At 40.6% G+C, this 25437-nt stretch overlaps 1 protein-coding gene across 1 annotated transcript in view; it reads right to left on the reverse strand.

Moving 5' to 3' along the window:
- The window catches only part of rragca (Ras-related GTP binding Ca), a 41621-nt gene extending 16421 nt beyond the window's left edge, over window positions 1–25200 (reverse strand). Inside the window, exons 1-2 of the mRNA XM_059954431.1 lie at window positions 24678–25200; window positions 4994–5193 (exon numbers count right to left, since the gene is read on the reverse strand). Coding sequence (XP_059810414.1) covers window positions 4994–5193; window positions 24678–25067 — 590 coding nt within the window. The 5' untranslated portion in view covers window positions 25068–25200. The remainder of the gene's footprint in view (window positions 1–4993; window positions 5194–24677) is intronic.
- Window positions 25201–25437: the final 237 nt, after the last annotated feature.

Consider the following 25437-nt stretch of genomic DNA (forward strand, 5'->3'; position numbering starts at 1 on the left):
GCATCAAAGAGTATGGGGTGAAAGCAGGGGAGTGGGGATGACGATGAAGTGGATCAGCCCATGATTGAATGGCGGAGCAGATTCACTGGGCTGAATGGCCTACTTCTGCTCCAAAATCTTATGGTCTTATGGTCAAATGAAAACAAAAGAGCATTCAAGGCAAGTCAGGGGAATTCTAAGAGAGAAGCACGAAGTTGAGGAAAGGTACAAGACCACCTCAAAAGCACTGAACATATCTTAGAGCTCAGTGCATACCATCATAAAAAAGTGGAAAAAATATGAAACCACAGCCACACTACTGACTAGATCAGGCAAACAACTCCCCTAAACTTAGTTGCTGGAGAAGAATAGCACTTATAAAAGAGGCTACTGTGATGCCAATAGTCACTCTAAGTAAGCTGCAGAAGTCAGTGGCTACAACTGGAGATGAAGTTCATGGCTCCACAATCTCCAAGCCTTGCACAAAAGGGGTATTTATGGAAGAGAGGCAAGGAAGCAGCCCTGGCTTAAAAAAAAACAGATCCTTACCCATAAAGACTTCACAAAGTGTCACTTAGAAGATAAACTGGCATGGATTAGAATAGAATTAGATAAAATAGGAGAAAATATACTGGAAGATTTTATATATAAATGGGAATCTAAATGGATACGGGAAAAGAAAGAATTTCCTATACTAAAACATTTGATTGATTTATGGAATAAGATAAATGTTGATGATGAGATAAAAAATCTTTATTAGCAAAGAGACCTTTAATTCAAAATAAACATACCTTTTACAATGGATAATCAACTTTTATATAACTGGTTTCACAAAGGGATTAGATATATAGGAGACTGTTTTGAAGGAGGTATATTAATGTCATTTGACCAATTAAAGAATAAATATAAAATACCAAATAACACTCTTTTCTGTTATTTCCAATTAAGGGCTTATTTAAGAGATAAACTGGGTCAAACAATGTTATTGCTGAAACATAATGAAATAGAAACTTTAATTCATAAAGGAAAAATTTTAAAATTTATTTCTAGTACGTATAATTTGATTCAAAAACAGGCAATTAAACAAGGAATTCATGTCAAGACAAAAATGGGAAACTGATTTGAATATTAAAATTGATTAAACAAGTTGGTCAAGATTATGTCTTGACAGTATGGCAAATACAATAAATGTTCAACTAAGATTAGTACAATATAACTTTTACATCAATTATATATTACACCACAAAAAATAAATAGATTAAACTCAAATTTATCTGATCAATGTTTTCGATGTAATCAAGAAATTGGTACTTTTTTTACACTCTACTTGGTCTTGTTTTAAAATTCAACCTTTTTGGACAAATTTAAGAGTTTTACTGGAACAAATTATTGGAACACAGCTTCCACACAATCCAATATTATTCTTACTAGGTGATGTTGAAGGGATAAAACCGAAACCCAAATTGAACAAATATCAGAAAGAGTTCATAAAAATTGCATTGGCAGTAGCCAAAAAGGCTATTGCAGTTAGTTGGAAATCTGATTCATACAAAAATAGATCATTGGAAGAATGAAATTTTCAGCTGCATTCCACTTGAAAAAAATTACTTATAACTTGAGATAAATATGAAATATTTCTCAAAATTTGGCGCCCTTATTTACAAAAGAGAGGATTAAATATATAGGTGCTCCGAAGATAAAATTATTGGATATTCGGGGAAAGAAATAAATATATATACTAAAGCTATTATGAACTCCGTGGAGCATGTGGGGATCTTCCGATATCCAGGCACTCTTTCTTTCTTTTTTCTTCTCTCTTTTTCTTCCCTCTTTCTACAGGGATATGTTAAGGTGGGGGGGGGGGGGGGGGGAAAGGGTTGATAATTTTTTTTCCCTTCTGTAACTATTTGAAAATTCAATAAAAAAAATAATCTTTTGTAAAAAAAAAGACTACTGCCCACTGCCGCTCCCCAACTAACCTGGCACATCTTGAGCAATTCTGCAAGGAGGACTGAGCATATTTTGCTCAATTACATTGTGCAATGCAGGATGGCTGACATTTCAATTTTTAAATTTTTAGTTTTTCCATGCTTTACACTTTTCCATTTTTTGAGTTCTACTGTGAGAAAATGAAAATGTGATTCACAAATAAAAGTTCAGTTAAGTTGATCAAAATCCCTCATTGCAATACTTATTTATGTGAACAAAGTGTTGGGGGCTAAATTCTTTTACCAGACACTATCTGTTACTATCTGCAACTGGATCCTTCGAGACTTTACCACCTCAATTACTCAAGTACTAATGTCATCCACCAGATGTCCATACCATTTGCTTACTCAAAGTGCAGTTCAACATTAAGGCAATAGAGAACATAGAACAGTTACAGGTCCTTCAGCCCAGCATTCTGCTGAACCAGCCAAAAAGTAAATCAAAACACACAAACACTAATCCCTTCTACCTACACAATGCCCGTCTTCCTCAGATACATATGCCGACCTAAACATTTCTTAAAAGCCTCTATTGGATTCGCCTCTACCGCCATACCATTCCAGGCATCCATCACTGAGGAAAAACAACTTACTACTCACATCCCTTTTGAACCTAATCCTTCTCATCTTCAATGCATGCCCACTGGTATTAGATATTTCAACCCTGGGAAACCACTCCCAGTCTACTCTATCTATGCCTCCCATAATATCAGATCCCTCAGCCTCCCCCACCCCAGAAAAGAAAACAACCCATGTTTATCCAGCCTCTCATTGTAGCACATGCCCTCCAAACCATGCACGCAGTATTGTGGTAAACCTCCTCTGCACCCTCTCCAAAGCCTCAACATACTTCCTATAGTGGGGCGACCAGAACTACATGCAATACTCCAAATGTGGCCTCAACAGGTTTACAAGCTTGCAACATAACTTCGTGATAATTGAATGCAATGCCTCGACTAATAAAAGCTAGTATCCACAAAAGCCATCTTAACCACCTTATTGACCTGCATAGTCTCTTTCAAGGAGCTATGAACTTGGATCCCAAGTCATCTCTGCTCAGCAACATCGTTAAGGATCTTGCCCTTAACAGCGTGCTGACTTCTTGCATCTGCCCTACCGAGGTACAACACCTCACGTTTATCTGGGTTAGTAGTTAATAATCAGAAGATAGCATCAACTATATTTGTGGGGTCTATAGTCAGCGTTGAGGACATCTACAGCTACTTCCACCTGTCTGTATACTGTCATACCTCCTCTTCTGAGGTTAACTTGCTCAGACACTGATGGAACCTAAACTGCACAATGATACTGTGCATCACTGCCAACCATGAAGAACACCTTTCATAATTTAGACACCTGACCCCCAGATGTTTGGAGAAGGACTTTCCAAGGGAGAAATCATGCTAGAGCTATAGACTTACCTATTTAGGCAAAGCTTCACCTGTCCAAGAGGCAAGGTAATCAGCACTTGTAATGCAAGTTTAACTGAAGCTCAAACAAAATGATAAGTGTGAAATGGTGAACTGCAGTGAAAGCTGAATAGAAACGCAGTGGATTCCAGTTAATTGGGTCATCAGATAATCAGAGCAACCGCTTATTTGGGCCAACTTCTAAAGAACAAAAACTAAATTGAGATAATAGCCAGGATTCCCTTCATTTATTTGGAACACTAAGCTGCTTAATTAGGACAGGTGGCTGTTGCCAAACAGTTTCTAACTAGCATCAGACAAGTGCACTTACACGGCTGTTAGACACTATACCGTGCTTAGAGCAGTTTTTAAAATAGTGCCAGTGCGTGTGCTTGTGTTCAAAAAGCAGTGATTTTTGTCACAGTTGGCAAGAAATAAGCAGCAAGATAGTTCAGAAGATTTCCAGCATCTGCTTTTTTTCTTTTGTTTGAGACAGTTCAGAACTGCAGTTTCAAGCATTCAGGCTTGGAGATGCCACAAAAGGCCAGGAGCGAAAATTAAATGACTTCACTACTTACTGATTTTGTTCATTTACAGTCAAAAGAACACAGCGTACTTCCGAGTTCTTCCACTGGTAACTATTAGAAACTAATACAATTTTAAATTACTGTATTTTTATTAATAGTGTTCTAATTTGTTCTGTATTTCATTTAAATACACAATTTTTACTGAATTAAATGGTAGTTTGTCTTTTTCTCCCCCCTACACCTTAACTATTTCCATGAAACCTTGGCTAATTGGGCAGCCACTTAATTGGGCCAAGATGTACTGGTACTGATGAGCCTCAATTAACTGGAATCCACTGTATAAACAGTGGAGAAATAACTGAAACCAACATGTCAAAAATAAATTGAAAATAAAAATGATGCTGGGAACCTGAAAGCAACGTTGAGAAAATGATAACAACAAAAACCAGGCGATCAAACAATTGAATACATTCCTGCATCTTCATTTAAAACTTTTTCTGCTGCAATCTGTAAGAAATACAGATTGTCAACCATGCAAGAGCAAAAGGGACAGGTGGGAACTCAGCAAATAGAACTCACTGACAGTGAGTGTCAAAGTCATTATTTTTTCCAATCCACTGAGTAGAGAGAATGAGTCAAAATGAAATGCCAAAAGGATTAACATTCATTTGAGTCAGGGGAAAAAAAGACCAAATAAAAATCTTTGACTTTATTTCAACCAACCTGAAATATCTGTGGCAAATTTAACCAGCAATTAATATGCAAATCCAGAAATCTCTTTAAAATAGAGACAAAAGGTGGGATGTTGCTTATGCAAAGCAAATGGTGAAATATAATAAACTGGCCACCAATTTCTAAAAAGTCACACTTCACTTTTTTAAGAACTTACTCTAATTAACACCGTCCATCACTTAGAGAAGGATTACAAAAATATTTTAGGGTTCAGAACAATCACAACATTGGAAGCAGCGAGTATAAACCAAGGCCTCTTACTTCAGAGATCCTCAGTCACAAAACTACCATACTGTATTTCTTTGGGGAAAGAATAGTGCACTTTACCACTGGCATGTCCAATAACAACACTGCTTACCTTAGGTGGAGTTTCTCTAAACCAGCATCAGCAAGGTCATCATTGGCCCGCTGGTGAATGTCTCTTTGGGTTTCTATCTTGTGATCATCTGACAAACCATCTACTTTGTGGATGAATACTTCAAAATTAATTTCAGGATTGACTTTGTATGCTCGTGATACTGTCAGGTGAAGTCTTGCTAGAGCTTCCATATAATCATCCTGTCAAGAACAACACTCGTCAGTAATCTGCCATTTGAATGGAGGCCAACAAAAATAAAAGCTACTTGGGAGTGCACATTTGAAAAAGCAAATCAAAACATTTTTTTGTAAACCAGATATCATTGTCCTCTTCAATTTATTTACAATCACTGTTAGGGTTAATAAAACCTTAGAAGGGTATTTGGCAATGGGAGAGATCAAGAAACAAGAAAAAAAACAAATCTTATACACCTATTAATATTATTAATTACTTTTAAATGTTTTTATAGGCCCTGTACATTTTCCTGATGGAAGCCAAATAATAATCTTGATAGAAGTAGTAACTCATTTCTCGAGCTTCCACTAATTGCCACCCCGTCCTCTCCTTCACCATTCCCCATTCAAGTTTCCTTCTCACTCCCTCTCTTATCTGCCCATCACCCCCTTCCCTTTCTCCCAGTCTTCTATCCTCTCCCATCCGATTCCCCCTTCTCCAGCCCTTTACTTCTTTCACCAATGTCCCATCTCTTTATTTCACCCCTCCCCCAGTTTCACCTATCATTTTGTACTTCTTCCTCTCCTCCTTTTCTTAGTCTGACTCCTTCCCCCTTCCTTTCCAGCCTGAAACATCAATTGTTTACTCTTTTCCAAAGATGCTGCCTGGCCTACTGAGCTCCTCTTGCATTTTATGTGCATCACTAATAATTCATATTTACTGCTGTTTCAAGTAACAGCAGATTGTGTTCTGGCATAATTAACACAGATCTAATGGGACACAACTTAGTTTACCTTAGCACCGGTTGTTACACCTTTAACTTTCTTCAAACGTTCACACTTTTGCTTTCCCTTTGCTGAAAGGAAAACTCTATATCCTCAACCAAGTTTAAATATACTTATAAGCAGGTTATACCTTTAACCAAGAATGTGGTCTCACAGCAACAGTTCACAGATGTAATCATGAAAAGTGTAAATCAGAAAAAAGTTAAAACCAATTAAAGTTGCTGAAAAAGTTGAGGGTGGCATGGATGCGATGGAAAGAAGGGAAAAAAACAATTCTATGGAGATAGGGGAGAGACAACGACATGGGATGGTAGCACAAAGGATGGTAAAGGCTAACGAATAACAAAAAGGTGACTGGAGCCAGGGTACAGGAAAGATCATAAATTGTATCTGAAATTCAGATTTACTGTATCTATCACATGTATAGTGCATGTGTATCATGCATACAGTGAAATGTGTCTTGTGTTAACAACCAACACACCCAAGGATGTGTTAAGGTCAGCCTCCAAGAGTCACCACACATTCTGGCACCAACAATATCACCACAATCTTCCACAGAATACAAGCAGCAACAAGAAACAACAGCAAAACAAGCCCCTTTACCCGCTCTCTGACCCAGACAGGCATCCCAGGCACAAGTGGAAAAAGGAAACAAATGCAAGAGTGGAATGGCTGATCATCTGAAATTATTAATTCATTTTGAGTCCTGAAGACTGCTATGCATCAAGTTCCTCAAACTTAACATTGAGCTTTGTAGGCAGAATGTCAAAGTGTAGGATGGAGAATTAAAGTGACAGGCAATTGGATGTTGTCACCAATACTCCATTCAACTCCCACTGACCTTAGTGAATTTTAGTTTTAGATAAGCCTTTTCATTCTTGCATTGCACTTTTTCCAGACTTTTTGAAATCAAGTCAAGTCACTTTTATTGTCATTTCGATCATAACTGCTACAGTACATAGCAAAAATGAGACAACGCTTTTCAGGACCACGGTGTTACATGACAGTACAAAAATTAGACTGAACTATGTAAAAAAGAGAAAAACAACTACACTAGACTACAGACCTACCCAGGACTGCATAAAGTGCACAAAACAATGCAGGCAATACAATAAATAATAAACAGGACAACAGGGCAGTAAGGTGTCAGTCCAGGCTCTGGGTATTGAGGAGTCTGATAGCTTGGGGGAAGAAACTGTTACATAGTCTGGTCGTGAGAGCCCGAATGCTTCAGTGCCTTTTCCCAGACGGCAGGAGGGAGAAGAGTTTGTATGAGGGGTGCATGGGGTCCTTCATAACGCTGTTTGCTTTGCGGATGCAGCGTGTAGTGTAAATGTCCGTGATGGCGGGAAGAGAGACCACGATGATCTTCTCAGCTGACCTCACAATCTGCTGCAGGGTCTTGCGATCTGAGATGGTGCAATTTCCGAACCAGGCAGTGATGCAGCTGCTCAGGATGCTCTCAATACAACCCCTGTAGAATGTGATGAGGATGGGGGGTGGGAGATGGACTTTCCTCAACCTTTGCAGAACGTAGAGACACTGCTGAGCTTTCTTAGCTATGGAGCTGGTGTTGAGGGACCAGGTGAGATTCTCCACCAGGTGAACACCAAGAAATTTGGTGCTCTTAACAGTGTCTACTGAGGAGCCGTCGATGTTCAGCGGGGAATGGTCGCTCCGTGCCCTCCTGAAGTCAATAACCATCTCTTTTGTTCACATTCAGAGACAGGTTGTTGGCTCTGCACCAGTCCGTTAGCCGCTGCACCTCCTCTCTGTAAGCTGACTCATCATTCTTGCTGATGAGACCCACCACGGTCATGTTATCAGCAAACTTGATGATGTGATTCAAGCTGTGTGTTGCAGAAGAGTCGTGGGTCAGCAGAGTGAACAACAGTGGACTGAGCACACAGCCCTGGGGGGGCCCTGGTGCTCAGTGTGATGGTGTTGGAGATGCTGCTCCCGATGTGGACTGACTGAGGTCTCCCAGTCAGGAAGTCTAGGATCCAGTTGCAGATGGAGGTGTTCAGGCCCAGTAGGCTCAGCTTTCCTATCAGTTTCTGAGGGATGATTGTGTTGAATGCTGAAATGAAGTCTATGAACAGCATCTGAACATGTGTCTTTTTTGTCCAGGTGGGTTAGTGCCAGGTGGAGGGTGATGGCAATGGCGTCATCTATTGAGCTGTCAGGACGATACGCAAACTGCAGGGGGTCTACTGAGGAGGGCAGCAGGGTCTTGATATGCCTCATGACGAGCCTCTCCAAACACTTCATGATGATGGATTTGAGTCATTTAGACAGGACATGGAAGACTTCTTCGTCACAGGGACGATGGTGACGGTCTTGAAGCACGTTGGAACGGTGGCACTGCTCAGGGAGATGTTGAAGATGTCAGTGAGAACATCTGCTAGCTGGTCTGCACATCCTCTGAGCACTCTACTAGGAATGTTGTCTGGTCCAACAGCCTTCTGTAGGTTGACCCTGCACAGGGTTCTTCTCACATCGGCCACAGTGAGACACAGCACCCGGTAAGAGGGGTGGACTTACTCACCGCCACGTCATTTTCCACCTCAAAATGGACGTAGAAGTTATTCAGCGCATCTGGGAGGGAGGTATCACCCGCACAGTCAGGTGATGTTGTCCTGTAGTTGGTGATGTCCTGGATGCCCTTCCGCATGTGCCACGTGTCACCACTGTTATGAAAGTGGCTGTGGATTCGCTGGGCGTGTGCACGCTTTGCCCCTCTGATGGCCCAGGACAGTTTGGCCCTTGCTGTTGTTAGGGCTGCCTTGATGCCTGCTCTGAAGGTGGAGTCACGGGTCCTCAGTAGTGCACGCACCTCCATGGTCATCCATGGCTTCTGGTTAACGCGTATAGTGATGGTCTTCGACAGAATAACATCAGTGCACTTGCTGATGTAGCTGGTCACTGATGCTGTGTACTTCTCTAAGTTGATAGAGTCGCCATCAGTTGCAGCCTCCCTGAACAAGTGCCAGTCAGTGTGCTCAAAGCAGTCTTAAAGAGCAGAGATGGCAAATAAACCCTTCTCTAGTATTTCAAACTTCATTCAACACTGTTTTACACCACCTCCATTTAGCTCTATTCTTTAATCTTTACCACTTTCAGCCAGCATCACCACTACTTGCTAGTTTAAACTCTCCAGTATCCAACTTCATCACAAATACCTATTTTCAATTGCCCCACTGCAATTTTTCTGCATTAAAGACCACAGTTACCGTAATTTAAAATTTTTAGAAGTATGAGGTGTTATGAATGTACCACAGCTCTGAGGGGCCGAAGGGGTGGGAGCAGCCCCCTCCTTCCAGAGAATCACAAGATCGCTATTAATTCGGGTCTCGGACCCAGGAAGTGAGAGACAATGCAATGGTTTTGGCCATTGTTCTTAGAGGCACCTGTGTGACGTGCATGACAGCTACCATGGATATGGACACCTTTGGGTAATGTGGGGGTGGGGATTGCATCACCCTACTTTGATGGACATTTACAACTCTGCAAGTCAAGATAAAAGGAGACTGCAGGAGGCAGTACCCCAGCGATGCACCAGAAGGACACCCTCGCTCAGTGCTCCCGTGGCTGGAAGCCACTCAACTCCACGTGCGCTCCTAACTCCTTTGCCTGGCGAGCGGGTGGCTGATAATACCAAGAAGGACTTCGAACTAACAACGGAGAAACAACGTTCCCCTGATTTTACAGAGTGGCTTCATAAAGACCCGGGCAAGTTTTTTTCGTTTTTCACCGATCCCTCTAAAACACGTGAAACCCAGCAATTCCCTGAAAGGCTAAAGTCTGCAGACTTCTGAGTGACTTTTATATTTCCAACGGAAAAAATATTATCCCCTAGACAACAGTCGAGATTACTTCTTAATGATGATTATTACTATACCCACGCTTTAGACTGAGTATTGACGACGGGCATTATCTGAATGTTTGTATTAACCTTACTTTTGTGCCCCTTTATAAATAAAAACTTTTGAAAATAGTGACATCAGACTTCAACGGACCTCTCTATCTTTGCTGGTAAGTTGTCCAGTTACGGGATACGTTACAGAGGAAAGACCATTGTTCTGAAATGTTAAACTTTTCATGCAGCCTTTTCTGCTTTTATTCCTTCAAAGCTTGAAGAGTGTTCCTCTTGGAAATACTAGTCCAGAGAGATATTATATCCTGAACCTATCTAATGTCCACAAGCAAACATGGAGAGCACAATGGCAGAAGAGGGCAGAGAAAAGAGTGTACTCAGGTGGAGGGAGTTAGAAAATTTAAGAGTCAATGTGTGCTGGGAATGACAGAGTGCATAAGAATCAGAAATAAGGACATTCTTCTCCTCACCATTAAGGTCAATTTCTTTCACTAGTCTCACATCTGATGTTGATAACCTCAGTAACTGAACCTTCACATAATCATCAGAGAAATTATTTGTCTTTATCTCCTCACCTGTCCCATGGGATTGAGGATTACTTTCTTCCATTCCACTTTTAGGAATGTTTGACATATGAATTATTTTAATTTTTTCATTGTCTACATATTTTCAGCTTTCAATAATTCTTTTTTAAAGTTAAGCTTTGTCACATGTACATTGAAATGCATCATTTTGCGTCAAATCAAATCAATGAGCACTTTGCTGGGCAGCCTGCAACTGGAATCACACTTTCAGCATCATCATAGTATGCTCGCCACTCACTATTCCTAACCTTACATCTTTGGAATCTGGGAGGAAACTGGAGCACCCTGAGGAAACCCACGCAGCCATGGGGAGAAAGTACAAACTCCTTACAGGGTGTGGCAAGAACTGAACCCCGATCGATGATTGCTGTATTGTAAAGTCATGTGCCACTGTGCCATCCACTCATAATTCAGTTATTTCAATAAACTAGGGAAAAGACTGTCTAGCACAGACAAGGAGCACCAAGTATTACATATAGTTAAAACCGAATGAGGTTAATTAAACCAGAATACATAGAGATGTCAATCATTTTAAAGTCAAAAAACTGCTTTCGTATTTGCATTAACTGTTTTTGGCTGTAAGATGTCAATGCAGGAGGAGGCTACAGCGCAAGATTGGGAGCTGAGCAAATTCATAACAGAAACCACCCATCCATGGTCTTCATTAATTTGCAATTAATTAATTTACACCTTAAGCCCATTACCCTTACTGGGGCACAAGCCATCTATGTTCTGGGGCACAAGCCATCTATGTTCTGGGTCAAAAGAAGTTGATCAGCCCTGTGGCTTCCCCTTCCAGCACACGACCTCAAACATCTTCGACATGAAGATCCTTTATCGCCCTGAAATAAGGTCTCTGAAGCCTCTGTAGCTCTGAGTTTAAAAAAAAATGGGATAGGGTTGCAAGCCCCGTGACCAACCCTCCTCCTTTCACAGCCGGGCTTGGGACCGTCCATGGCGGAGTTATAAATTTTCACAAGTAGTTTCAATTACTGAATGTGAGCAGAGGAATTATAATAGACAGATTTGACTGGAAGTCCAAGTAGACAGGAAAGGTAATACAGATTGTTCTTTGCATGGTTCTCCAGCTCTCAACATCTTACCTTCACAATATTCCCTCAAATACAGTAGCTACCAGTGACTGAACACCAAGTACCAAGTTTTACTAATTTTCTTTAATTATGAGGTTCATTTGTATTCAAATTTAAGTCAAAATCATTTTAGATGATCTGAGACCAGCATAAATGTATGCTTTTTTTAAAAAAAATGTACTAAATCCAGAGTCATCTTGCATAAATTTTACAGACTTAGAAGATATGACCAAAGATTGTTAAAAATGTTCATTTAAAACACTTTTGGAAAGGAACATAAGTTATAAAGAATCTAAGGTGCTTCCAAAGACCACATCAGCATATTTTTTCTAAGAACAGTGCATAATATGATTGCTCTTTTGATCTTAATGAATACGCCACAGTTGTCATCAAGACTTCATTCTGTGTGGACCAGTGCGTGTCTGTCTTCGAGAACATACCAGACATTCTCAAACCAGAAGCTGTGGATAAACCAGGGGATTCACAGTTTGCTACAGGTAGATCTGAGGCATTCATGACAAATGATTCTGAACGTCTGGACTCTGGAAGAAGTGCAGGTATGGCCTATGGAAGGCTATTTTAAGAAAAAAGAAATTCTGAGTGAAGTAACTAGATGCACATCAGCTATGGCAGGATTTGCCGGCCTTTACTTCCTCCTACAAGGAGGAACCTAACATCAATGGCTGTGATGCTCCATTCCCTGACGAGCTAAACACCTTTTATTCATGCTTTGAAAGGGAGAATAAGACTACACCAGTGCAAAAACCTGCAGCATCTAGCAATCTTGTGACATGTCACAGAGGCCGATGTCAGAACATCTTTCAAGAAGGTGAATGCTTGCAAGGAATCAGGCCCTGATGGTACACCTGGCAGGGCACTGAAAATCTATGCCAACCGACTGATTGGCATGTTCAAGGACATCTTCGCCCTCTCATTGCTGCAGTTAGAGATTCTCATCTGCTGCTGCAAATGAGCAATTATACTGGTACTCAAGAACAGGGTGAACTGCCTTAATGACTATTGCCCAACAGCACTCACATCTGCTGTGATGAAGTGCTTAGAGTGTTTGGTATTGGCTAGAATTAAATACTGCCCAAGCAATTTGCCTACCACAACAGCTCTCCAGCAGAAGCAATCTCACTGGCTCTCTACTTGGACTTGAAGCACCTGGACATACCTACAGTATGTCAGGCTGCTGATTATTGATTACAGCTCAGTATTCAACACCATTATTCCCTTGTTAATCAGCAAATTTCAAAGCCCAGACCTCTGTACTTTCCTCTGCCACCGGACTTCCTCATGCAGAGGCCAGCGGGGGGTGGGAGGGAGTAGAAGAATCAGAAATAACATCTCCTCACTGAATTAACACCATCGCAACTCAAGGATGTGTGAGCCTGTTTCTCGACTCTCTCCACACACTTAACTGTGTGGCTATTCAAATGCTGATGAAGAGGCGAACAGGAGTGACGTAGATCGGCTACTAAGTGGTGTCAGTACGACCAAGGAATTGATTGTAGACTTCAGAAAGGGAAAGACAGGAGAACACACACCAATCCACATTGAGGGGTCAGCAGTGGAAAGGGTGAGCAGCTTCAAGTTCTTGTGCATCACCATCTCTGACAATCTTTCCTCATTCTAACATATTGATGAAATTATCAAAGAGGCACACCAGAGGCTCTGTTTCATTAAGAGTTTAAGATCTGGTTTGTCAAAGACTAGCAAAATTCTACAGATATACCATGGAGAGCATTCTGATTGGTTACACCAACATCTGGTATGGATATACCAATGCACAGGATAACAAAAAGCTGCAGAAAGTTGTAAATGCAGCCAGCTCCATCAGAGCACTAGCCACCCCCTTAATCGAGAGCACCTTCAAAAGATGGTGTCTCAAGGAGACAGCATCATGAAGGATACTCACTATCCAAGACAGGCCCTCTTCTCATTACTACCAATGAGGTTGTACAGGAAACTGAAGACGGACACTCAATGTTTTAGGAACAGGTTATTCCCCTCCACTATTGGATTTTTGAATAGTCCATGAACACTACCTCACTATTTCACACTTTTTGCACCATACATATTCTTAATGTAATTTATAGCAATTTTGGTATAGCTCTGTACTGCTGCTGCAAAGCAAATTTCACAACACATACAAGTGTTATTAAATCAGGTTGTGATTCCGTCTGCCCGGAGAAGATGTGGTACATTTGATGTTGCAGTGTTTGCCGAGCTTGGCAATTAGCTTGCAGACGTTTCATCACCAGTCAAGGCGACATCCACAGTGCACAGCTGTTGTTGTCTCTTTTTGAGAGCGATTGCACTTATATAGCATCCCCCCCACCAATATAGCATTCACTTGGCTCAGTCCTGATTGGCTACCCCTTCAGTTAATCTTTAAATTCTATTACCTCACATTTCATTAGCTCTTAGGGATGTTTGCATGGCATCTATTTCAATATGTTTGGTTAGGGAATTACCAAAGGAGAACCACACTTCTAAAAATTTGTATGCCTACTTCGTGTTTGTCTGTGCCAGAATCTCTGTTGTGTCCCAGTTAAAGTGGTGTCCTTTTCAGTCTTCCTATACCAAGATCAGTGACAGTAGATCATGTCCTCGTACCATCAGCTTGTGTTCCCGCAAACGAGCGAAGTTTACATGTCCTGTCTGGCCAACATAGTTCTTGTTGCAGTCTCCACAGGTGATCCTGTACATCACAGTGCTTTTGTTGGTTGTCTTTATTGGTACCTTGGATCTTGAGACAAGCTTCTTTAAATTCGCTGTTGTTACAGTTTACCAAGTAACACATACTCAGAAGTACATTGTTCATCAATAAATGAAGTTATCAAAAAAGGTCATGTCTGGTACAGCTTTAATTAAAACAGCAGTAATGTCGATCTAACCATCTTCCAGTCATTCCTTCAAATCAAATGGACTAGTTAGCAATATGTTAAGAAATGCAAGGAACCATAAACATCTACATGCGTTTACAAGTTCAACAATGGACAGCAATCCATTCTACTACTAGCACAGAATGTTTCTATTAACAAAATACAATCTTCTCTATATCCCAGGTGACACTTACAAACCCCATTTCCAGAAAAGTTGGGATATTTTCCAAAATGCAATAAAAACAAAAATCTGTGATATGTTAATTCACGCGACCTTTATTTAACCGACAAAAGTACAAAGAAAAGATTTTCAATAGTTTTACTGACCAACTTAATTGTATTTTGTAAATATACACAAATTTAGAATTTGATGGCTGCAACACACTCAACAAAAGTTGGGACACAGTTAAAATAAGATTGAAAAGTGCACAGAATATTCAAGTAACACCGGTTTGGAAGACTCCATATTAAGCAGGCTAATTGGTAGCAGATGAGGTATCATGACTGGGTATAAAAGTAGCGTCCATCAAAGGCTCAGTCTTTGCAAGCAAGGATGGGTTGTGGCTCACCCCTTTGTGCCAAAATTCGTGACAGAATTGTTAGTCAGTTCAAAAGGAACATTTCCCAATGCAAGATTGAAGAGAATTTAGGTCTTTCAACATCTACAGTACATAATATTGTGAAAAGATTCAGAGAATTCAGAGACATCTCAGTGCGTAAAGGGCATGGTCGGAAACTACTGTTGAATGTGCGTGATCTTCGAGCCCTCAGGCGGCACTGCCTAAGAAACCATCATGCTACTGTAACAATTATAGCCACCTGGGCTCGGGAGTACTTCAGAAAACCATTGTCACTTAACACAGTCCATCACTGCATCCAGAAATGCAACTTGAAACTGTATTACACAAGGAGGAAGCCATACATCAACTCTATGCAGAAACGCCGGCAAGTTCTCTGGGCCTGAGCTCATCTCAGATGGACCGAAAGACTGTGAAACCGTGTGCTGTGGTTAGATGAGTACACATTTCAGCTAGTTTTCGGAAAAATCGGGCATCAAGTTCTCCGTGCCAAAGATGAAAACGACCATCCTGATTGTTATCAGCAAAAGGTGCAAAAGCCAGCATCTGTGATGGTATGGGGGTGCATCAGTGCCCACGGCATGGGTGAGTTGCATGTATGTGAAGGTACCATTGACCGATGCATATATTAGGATTTTAGAAAGACATATGTTGCCATCAAGGCGACGTCTCTTCCCAGGATGTCCATGCTTATTTCAGCAGGACAATGCCAGACCACATTCTGCACGGGCTACAACAGCGTGGCTTTGTAGACACAGAGTGCGTTTGCTTGATTGGCCTGCTGCCAGTCCAGATCTATCTCTTATTGAAAATGTATGGCACATCATGAAGAGGTGAATCAGACAACGGAGACCACGGACTGTTGAGCAGCTGAAGTCTTATATCAAGCAAGAATGGACAAAATTTCCAATTGCAAATCTACTACAATTAGTATCCTCAGTTCCAAAACGATTAAAAAGTGTTATTAAAAGGAAAAGTGATGTAACACAATGGTAAACATGCCTCTGTCCCACCTTTTGTTGAGTGTGTTGCAGCCATCAATTTCTAAATTTGTGTATATTTACAAAATACAATTAAGTTGGTCAGTCAAACTATTGAAAATCTTTTCTTTGTACTTTTGTCAGTTAAATAAAGGTTCAAGTGAATTAACATATCACAGATTTTTGTTTTTATTGCATTTTGGAAAATATCCCAACTTTTCTGGAAATGGGGTTTGTATAGTCCTAAAGTTATCAGATGCTGCAAAGCAGCCTGGTTATTGATAGCACCATAGGGAACACATGCAATTCAGGTAGTTGCAATGAAGCCGTCCAACAATGAATATGCCATATTTTTATATTTCTGTCAAATAATGGTTTGCAAAACCAACTCATGCAGAAATTACCATACATCATACCATACAATGGCAAATAAAATTGATATTATGCAATTGACTTCAGTAAATCCGATGAACTTAAAAGCATAATGCAAGTCGCCTGTACCATACAAAGTTCAAGGTGACTCAAATGAAGTATAGTATTCACCGTTCTTTGCACTGTCTCACACAAAGATGTGCACCTTTTTGGGAAAGAGAAACCCAGCAAGTGATCATTGCAACACAAACTGGAAACCACACATTTCACACCAAACTGAAGGCTTGCCAGGTTTAGTCATGTATGGACTTTTGAAATCAAACTCCAGCTGTTTGAAAGCCAGCTGGTTAACAGCAAATTATTGATCTTGCCTTCAACTGCTCATATTTAAGTGACCACTACTCTTCAACGATGAAGATGTACACATTTGCCAAGTATTCTGTAGCAGACTGTCGCAACTGGAAGGTATTACATTCAACAATGAATACTCTATTCCGGTGCAATGACAAATTGAAAACCAGCAGCCAGCTACTGCACCATTCTATGAAGCACATGAAAGAAACCGATGATGTACTGCTGCCATCTGGGAGCGTACAAAGTACGAATACTTCCACATGAGAATTTCCAAGGAAATGGTGATTTTGCCTTGTATGCCAAAGTTTGCATTACTAATTTAATGCCAGGCAAAGCAGTAAGAAAACTCAATTAAGAAAGTGATCGATGGTGTTATTCAACAAATAATGGTCAAAGTAAATGGCTGTAATTGCAGGACATTGGTCTTGCATGCAAAACTGACTTTTTCATGATATTGGTAGCAGAATATTAAAATTATAATCCAATTGACAATATCATTCCTCACACTAACTGGAAAACATGCTTCCCCCCCCACCCCCAAAGGTGGGGTTAGATCCCACAGTATAATGTAGAGAAAACTAAATATAGAAACAAATATTGATTCTTATGACATTTGCTTTGATTTTTTTAAATGACTGGTTGACCTTATTAGGAATAGCAGCAGTATAGAAATAAGTATTTTGTGATTTTCAGTAAAGGAAATAAACCCATCTTTCTTCTGCTTCAAGTTAAAAGTTAATAAAGAAGCTGAAGCTTCTAAAAAAAAATTATTACATTTACCTTCCAATATCTTTGAGGCACTTATATAAATAGATTTCTCCCCTCTGGAAACAGTGCATTCATAGAATCAGACCTTTCAGTTGATCTAGTTCATGCCAAGCCATTTAAACTGTCTACTCCCATCAACCTGCACTGAGACCACAGCCCTCCATACCCCTACCATCCAAACTTCTCTTAAATGTTAAAAGTGAGCTTGTATGCCCACTTGCACTGGCAGCTCATTCCACACTCTCATGAACCTCTAAATGAAACTTCCCCATGTTTTCCCCTTAAACTTTTCACCTTTCACCCTTAATCCATGATCCCTAACATTCACTGTGTAAGACCTACCCTGGTTAGTCCTACCAAAGTGCAACAAGTCGCTCTTGTCTGCATTAAATTCCATCTGTCAATTTTCAGCCTTTTTCCTCTGCTGGTCCAGATCCCACAGCAAGCCATGAAAGACTTCACTGTCCACTAAACCCCCAACCTTAGTGTCATCTACAAGTCTGCTGATCTAGTTAACCACAGTATTAATGAAAATTGTTGATATACAATAGATGACAAACAACAGACCCAGCACCAACCCCTGTGGCACTCAAGTCACAGGCCTCAAGTCAGAGAGGCAACCATCTACCACCACTCTCTGGCTTCTCCAACAAAGCCAATATCTAAACCAATTTACTACCACAGCTTGAACGCCAAGTGACTAAACCTTCTTGACCATCCTCCTACATTGAAGTCCACGTAGACAACATCCACTGGCTTGCCTTTATCAACTTCCCTGTTAACTTCCTCAAAATGTAGGATTGGAATAGACGTGACCTACCACACACAAAGTCAAGCTAACTAATTCTAATCAGTCCATGTCTATCCAAATACTTGTATTCCCAGTCCTTTAGAACACCTTCCAATAACTTTCCTACTACTGATGTCATGTTCACCGGACTATAATTTCCTGGTTTATTTTTAAAGTTTTTCTTAAACACCAGAACATTAGCTATTCTCCAATTCTCCACTACCTCACCTGTCTCCAAGGATGATTTAAGTATTTCTGCAAAGGCCCCAACAATTTCTGCACTTGCCTCCCACAGGAACTGAGGGAACACCTTGTCAGGCCCTGGGGATCTATCCACCCTAATGTGCCTCTAGACAGCAAACACCACCTCCTCTAATCTGTTTACAGTCCATGAAGTTGATGCTGTTTTACCTTACTTCTGTAGATACATCTCCTGAGTAAATACAGATGCACTCTCTCACTGGGACTTCTACGTACCAATTAAGGAAACTTCCCTGAACACACTGGGCAAACGCTATCCCATCTAGTCTTTTTACAGTATGGGAGTCCTAGTCACTATATGGAAAGTTAAAAATCACCTTTTATAACAACCTTACGTTTCTTGCAATAGTCTGTGATCACTCTATAAATGTGTTCCTTTGTATCCTTCAGACTGTTGGGTCTGTAATATAGCCCATTAATGTCATCATACCTTCCTTATTCCTCAGTTCCACCCGTAACGCCTCAGTAAATTAGTTCTCCAGTCTGTCTTGACTGAGCACAGCCATGACTAGTAATGCCCCCCCTCCTCTTTAATACTTCCAGCTCTCATGTCTAAAACAATGGAACCCCAGAATATTGAGCTGCAGTTCTGCTTCTCCTGTAACCAAGTTTCACTAATAGTTACAATATCATAGCTCCACGTATTGATCCAGGCCCTGAGCTCATCTGCCTTTCCTACGATACTTCTTGCATTGAAATATACACAGCTCAGGATATTAGTCACTCCATGCTCAATGTTTTGATTCCTGACTCTGTCTGAGATCTGAATAACATGTCTGCACAACCTCTCCATTATCTGTTCTGGCACTCTGGTTCCCATCCTCCTGCAAGACTGAGATATTCTGATAATTTTAGAACTGTACAGCTCAAGTACAAAACCATCCGTGAAAATCTTCCAATTTCATATACTAACTTGTATTAATTCAATCCCCAATTCAAAAAGAAAAAGGCATGCACAGAATGTTGCTTCACATTGCAATCCACAACGCACCTCTCAAAGCTGCAATAATCTTATTATTATAGTTGTACAAATACATACTTGAAGGCAGAGGAACATTTTCTTACTAAGTGCAAGCTGAAAACTTCAGGATAAAATCCATTTCAGATTTTTTTTTAAATATACAAGTCTTGTGATATCACAGTACTTCCAAAATGAGAAACAAGTCACTGGTACTTTAACTTACATGCATCACATACAGCACTGAACACCAAAGATACCTGAAAACTGACTAACAATGGGCAGCTAATGGCACGGCATAAACTTATGTTTCAAAACTTGCCATCAGTTGTCATTCTCGCTTGTGCTTCATCATCTTTTCCAAATTTTACATCCATCTGCCAGCACCATAATTAAAACATTTATTTTTCTGTTTAAAGAGGACATAGAAGGTGTAGAAAGTTGAAGTTAGTGGTAAAGTGCTTAAAAACACCACCGCCTAAACTTTTACTTTCAAATAATTGAAATATCAATGTAAACTTCATACATTAAAAATTATTTAATATAGTCAAAAGAACATTGCCCTAAATAAAAAAAGAGCAAAAGAAGAATTTCAATTCTGAAGATTAGTTGTCCATATTTGATCAACACCCATAATCATGCAAACTAGTCACTGTAATGATAGGGTAACACAAAATACTTTTCACATATAGTTAGTTAATACTGAGGGTGAAGCAAAGTCAAGATGGTGCCTAACGGCGACTCCTTTGCGTGCATCTTCAGAAACAGCTCTATTTCCATCTTTGATATATCTTTTTTTTCCCTTTTCAAGGTTCTTTTGGAGACCCTCGCCAGGAGCTACACTCAGACTTCGATTCTTTGTGAGAATGGGACCTGCTCTCAGGGCCTCATGACTGGCATTTTTTTGGCATCCCAAGGATGCAGCCTGGAAGACTGGCACACCTTCAGGGTGCCAGATTTTTGTGGTTCTGAAGACAGGTTGATTCAAGGCTGGTGGCCCTGATGCGGCGTCGCAGGAGAACACAGAACATCAGGAACGGCTGTATGTCCAGAGACCTGAGTCTCGGGGCCAATTCTCTGGGCGCAGGGCTTGGAAAGCGCAACACAACAGACTTTTGACACCATAAATCTGCGAGTTGTTTGTTATGTCTCCCTTCTCACTGTGAAATGGGGACACCTCTTTTTCCCTTATTAGGGAAGGAGAGAGCCTGTGGTATATCAAATTAACAGGTGAACAAGTAGTCTTTGGGGTACTGCAAGTCTGCGTCTTTACTGATGCTTTGCTGCATGTTCGAGAGCTCGGTGGAGGGTGCTGATGCCTTTTTTGCTGGTGGGGGAAGAGGTTGTTGCCTTGCTGCTGCATGTGCGTGGGAGGGGGCAGCTGGGGGGGGGCTTTTGGGTTCTAACATTTGTCTGTCATTCTTTGGGGTACTCCCCTGTTTTCCTGGATATTTGCGAAGAAAAAGAATTTCAGGATGCACATTGTATACATTTCTCTGACATTAAATGTACCCATAGAACCTATTGAAAAGAAGCCACTATCTAAAAAGTATGTGACAAGAGTGGCATTAACTCAGTTACACAAACAAGATGCAACACCTTCTAGTGTATTGACTTACTATATCCAAAAATGAGTAATTGCTGCTCAAATCAAAAGGCCTATACTTAATCTGGAAAATTTAGCATCTTCCAATGCATAGTATTTATTTTGTTAATTAGACGTACTGGGAATTAAAAGCAACCGATAGCTGAAGTTTCACAGAAGCAAAAGAACACAGATCAGACCGCACAATCGAAGGCTGAATTATCGCTGATTGTAATGCTGACAGAGCAAGTTTCTAAAGGTTATAGTGGCATGATATGCAATTCAAGTTGACAACCTTCGGTTCCATTTGGCAAAAAAAAGTATTCCAAGTTAAGTATAGGCAACTATCACTTCCAACTGATCTCACGTAAAGGTAGTTCAAAGAAAGGAGCTAAATCAATGAGAATTATTCCACTTCTTGCATTAAATTTTCATGTGTTGGGAGCCCAGATTTTTTTTTAAGAGGGGGTAGTCTGTCGAAGAGAGGAAGAATTGGAATATAGGATGAGAAGTTACAAGGAGAAAATACCGAAAAATATTTCCCTCAGGATCAAAATATCAAAGAGAAATTGATAAAGTTAGTAGAGTTAAGTGAATGATTGCTATCTGCACCATCACTGGCATCCATGTATAAACTTTAAATGATTACACTGTGTTACATTAACTGCCAGCCTGCCTCAGTAAAAATGAACAGAAGTGTAACTTACAAATCTGCACCCTCCTCCCCGAATGGAAACACTCTCACCTTTTCTTCAGAAAAGCTTCATTTAAGATCATAGTTTCCCTAACTGCATTAATTCTTAGTTGATAGCATCCAGATTCAAACTATTAGTTCTGATATCAGTGTTGCCATCTTTATTAATATTCTTTATTTCAATTTGAATTTTAACAAAAAGTTTAAAACTACTAAACTACATAGAATGGGGCATTTTATTTTCAGCCTCAACACAGACTGCAGTGCACTGAAACCCAACACATCAGAATGCCATTGAAGCATCCAGCTGCAATGAGATCAAGGAATCCTCTATTATCTGGAAGAGATTCAAATATTAGAGTCTAGTTATTTGATCAAGTGTATAAATAAGAGCACAGACAGTCCAACACATTCCAAAAGCTAAAAAACTGTAGAGTACAAGTCAGAACTAAAAACAGAAAATTGCTGAAAATACTTAATTTGAGCACTGATGATGCAAACAAATATTTCAGATAACTGTCATTAGAAAACCAATAGCATTCCAAATTTAACAGAAAGACTAGTGTTTAATTGCTAGAACTACATATTTCAGCATTTGTTTATAAAATACAATAGTAATGTCTGACAACTTTTGTTCTTACTAACATGACTTCAAGCACCAGAGGATCTGAAAGTGGCAAGTGAATTCCCCTACCTTCACAGCTGCATGTTCAGCACTTGGTTAGTGGCTGCCAGATCAAAGATGAAGGCATGTCACAACTTAAATACAATAATCTGTTGCCCATCCCATAAATCAGGAGAATGAGAGCCCAAAACTCAACTAGGAGAGAACCAGGAAGTTGCTTGTAAATTTCATTTCTAACAATAGATCTCAAATGTACCAGCCATTCCAATCTGCTATCCAAACTAACCTAGTCAGAAATTAAAGTTCAAAAATATTTTCAAAAATATCAAAAATTCAAAAACAGAGACAAGTTTTTAAATAGTTCTATTCTTGCTTAAAAATTTAAACCATGGAAGGTAAAAATTCTAAAGCTTTGAAGTGTACATGAAGTTAAATGCTAAAGTTAGAAGAAATAATGGAGAAAAGAATTAGGACTTGTGCCTAAACCTTTCCTGTAAACTTGTCACCATAATCTTTAGTTCTCATTTTAAGGAAAGATGCAGCAATTATGCTGTGTAACAAAGAATGGAACAGAAATAAGATGACTTTGTGCTGAAAGAATCTTAAAGTTGCTATATTTAGTATAATATTTTTATATAGTGTAGCTTGGGAGACCGTTTTACGGAGCACCTATGCTCCATCCACCAGAAGGAGCAGGATCTCCCAGTGGCCAACCACTTTAATGCCACTCCCCATTCCAATATGTCAATCCATGGCCTCCTCTACTGTTGTGATGAGGTCACACTCATGTTGGAGGAGCAACATTTTATATTCCATCTGGGTAGCCTCCAACCTGATGGCGTGAACATCGATTTCTTGTACTTCTGGTAACAGACCCTCCCAACCACCCTCTCCTTCACCATTCCCCATCCTCTTTTCAATTTCTCATCTCCTTGCCTGCCCATCGCCTCCCTCTGGTGCTCCTGCCCCCCTTTTCTTCTTTCATGGCTTTCTGTCTTCTTCTTCAGACTCCCCCTTCTCCAACACTTTCTCTCTTTCACCAATCAACTTCCCAGCTGCTTACTTCATCCCTTACCCCCTCCCATTTCACCTATCCCCTTGTGTTTCTATCTCCCCTCCCCCACATTTTAAATCTACTCATCTTTTTTTCTCCAGTCCTGCCGAAGGGTCTCGGCCTGAAATGTCAACGATACTCTTTTCCATAGATGCTGCCTGGCCTGCTGAGTTCCTCCATCAATTTTGTGATACTTGAATTTCCAGTATCTGCAGATTTTCTCTTGTTCTTGGTTGCTATATTTTGATCATTTTGCACTAGGAATTCTGTTAGTAAGGGACTGAATACATTCTACAAATGTGAATGCTTACTTTCTATTAGCCACAATACACCTAGAACCATAGAAGGCCCAGGCCATAAATAATTATGCAAGAGTTTATCATTTTCTTCAGGAAAGCATGATGCATTTCACAAAGCCTAGATAAAGACTGAAATATTTCTCATCTTAAATTATTTCAGAATGAATTAATTAAAAGAGGTGGGAAAGTACAATTCAGTTTAGCACTAAGATGCCAATTGGGCTTGATCATAGTATGCAAACAGGTTCTGTATCTTCTAGATGACAGCTTCAATGATTAACATGGTGGTATTTGAAATACCATTAAAGAACTTAAAGGATAGAATACTATTAGAACCAATTACTTTAGGACATTCTATTGAATTTCTTTAGCCCCAAAACGTTGAAAATACTTCCAAGGTTTGTTCATACCTAAACAAACTATTATTTCATGCTTCGATTGCAACTAAAGGTTCAACAGATAAAACAACGTTAGCTATACAGGTCACTCCTAAAGATATTTCAAAATAAGCACATCATGTGGAAAAATCACTGAAAACTTGTCACTGTGAGTCATAGAGAAAAGCAAACATTACATTTGTAAAAGAACAAATGCTGAACAGTACCTATCCCAAATATATCAGGGCCATCTATCTGGTACACTGTGTGAGAAACAATACTTAAGGTTTTCCTGGACCAAAGCTCCTTAACCATATCCAGATAACCCCAATGCACTGTAAGATATGGCTAGCGGTTTAAGTCAATAAAACCAAGCAAAGTGGATGTTTTCTTCTAAAATACGCGAGGGAACCTACACATTTGTTTAGGATTGTACATAATATTGTTACTCAAGAGGGGAGGGGGAGAAGAAAAGAGGTAGAGATACACGGCTGAAGTTATCCCTCCCCTCCATTTTAAACAGATTACATCATTGGAATAAGGCAGTCTACACTGCAAAGCCCTCCGTCAATGCGGTTAGCTTTTACCTGCGCATCTATCACGAAGATGAGCGCTCCAGTGCCCCTGAAGATCATCTCATAGTCAAAGGTGGGGTCGAAGAAGTCCACCTGCCCAGGGAAATCCCAAATCTGGAAGTTGACGAAGGAGCTGTTGGAGATGTCGTCTTTGTAGATCTTATTGGTGCTCTCCAAGAAGAGGGTCTCGTTGGGGGACATCTTGTGGAAGACCACCTTCTGGATGGACGACTTACCACTGCGCCTGAGGCCCATCAGCAAGATGCGGGGTTTGCTGTCTGACTGTGACTCGTTCCCTTCCATGTCTGCTTCTTCCACCCCGTAACCGAAGTCCTTGGGGAACGAGTCCACCCCGCCATAACTGCCAGCCAGCGGCTCCTCGTCACCGTACTGTATGGACATGTCGCGACCCGCGAGGTTGAGCCGCCGCCGCCGCCTCCGCCTCCCTGCCCGAACTCGGCCGCACTCAGCTGGACAACAGCGCTCGAGCTTCCCGAACCGCGCAACCAAACCCGCCTCACCTTACACCCTGCTTCCTCCTTGTTCGCTTCCACCGCTTATTGGCCGCGTCTCCCCACTGCGTCAACACCCGCCGCCCAGCGCCTCACGCCCATTGGTTAGACCCGATGTCTATCGGGCGCTCGGGACCGACAAGTTTGGTGGCATCTGTCATGTGTTAAAATCACCTGACTTGGCCAGACCGCTTCTGACTTCCTCCTGAGCCAGGAAGCAGCGTTTGGCAATGGAGCAAAGGGGAGGTCAGGTGAAATTG

Source organism: Hypanus sabinus, chromosome 30, assembly GCF_030144855.1.
Source record: "Hypanus sabinus isolate sHypSab1 chromosome 30, sHypSab1.hap1, whole genome shotgun sequence".
Taxonomy (NCBI): domain Eukaryota; kingdom Metazoa; phylum Chordata; class Chondrichthyes; order Myliobatiformes; family Dasyatidae; genus Hypanus; species Hypanus sabinus.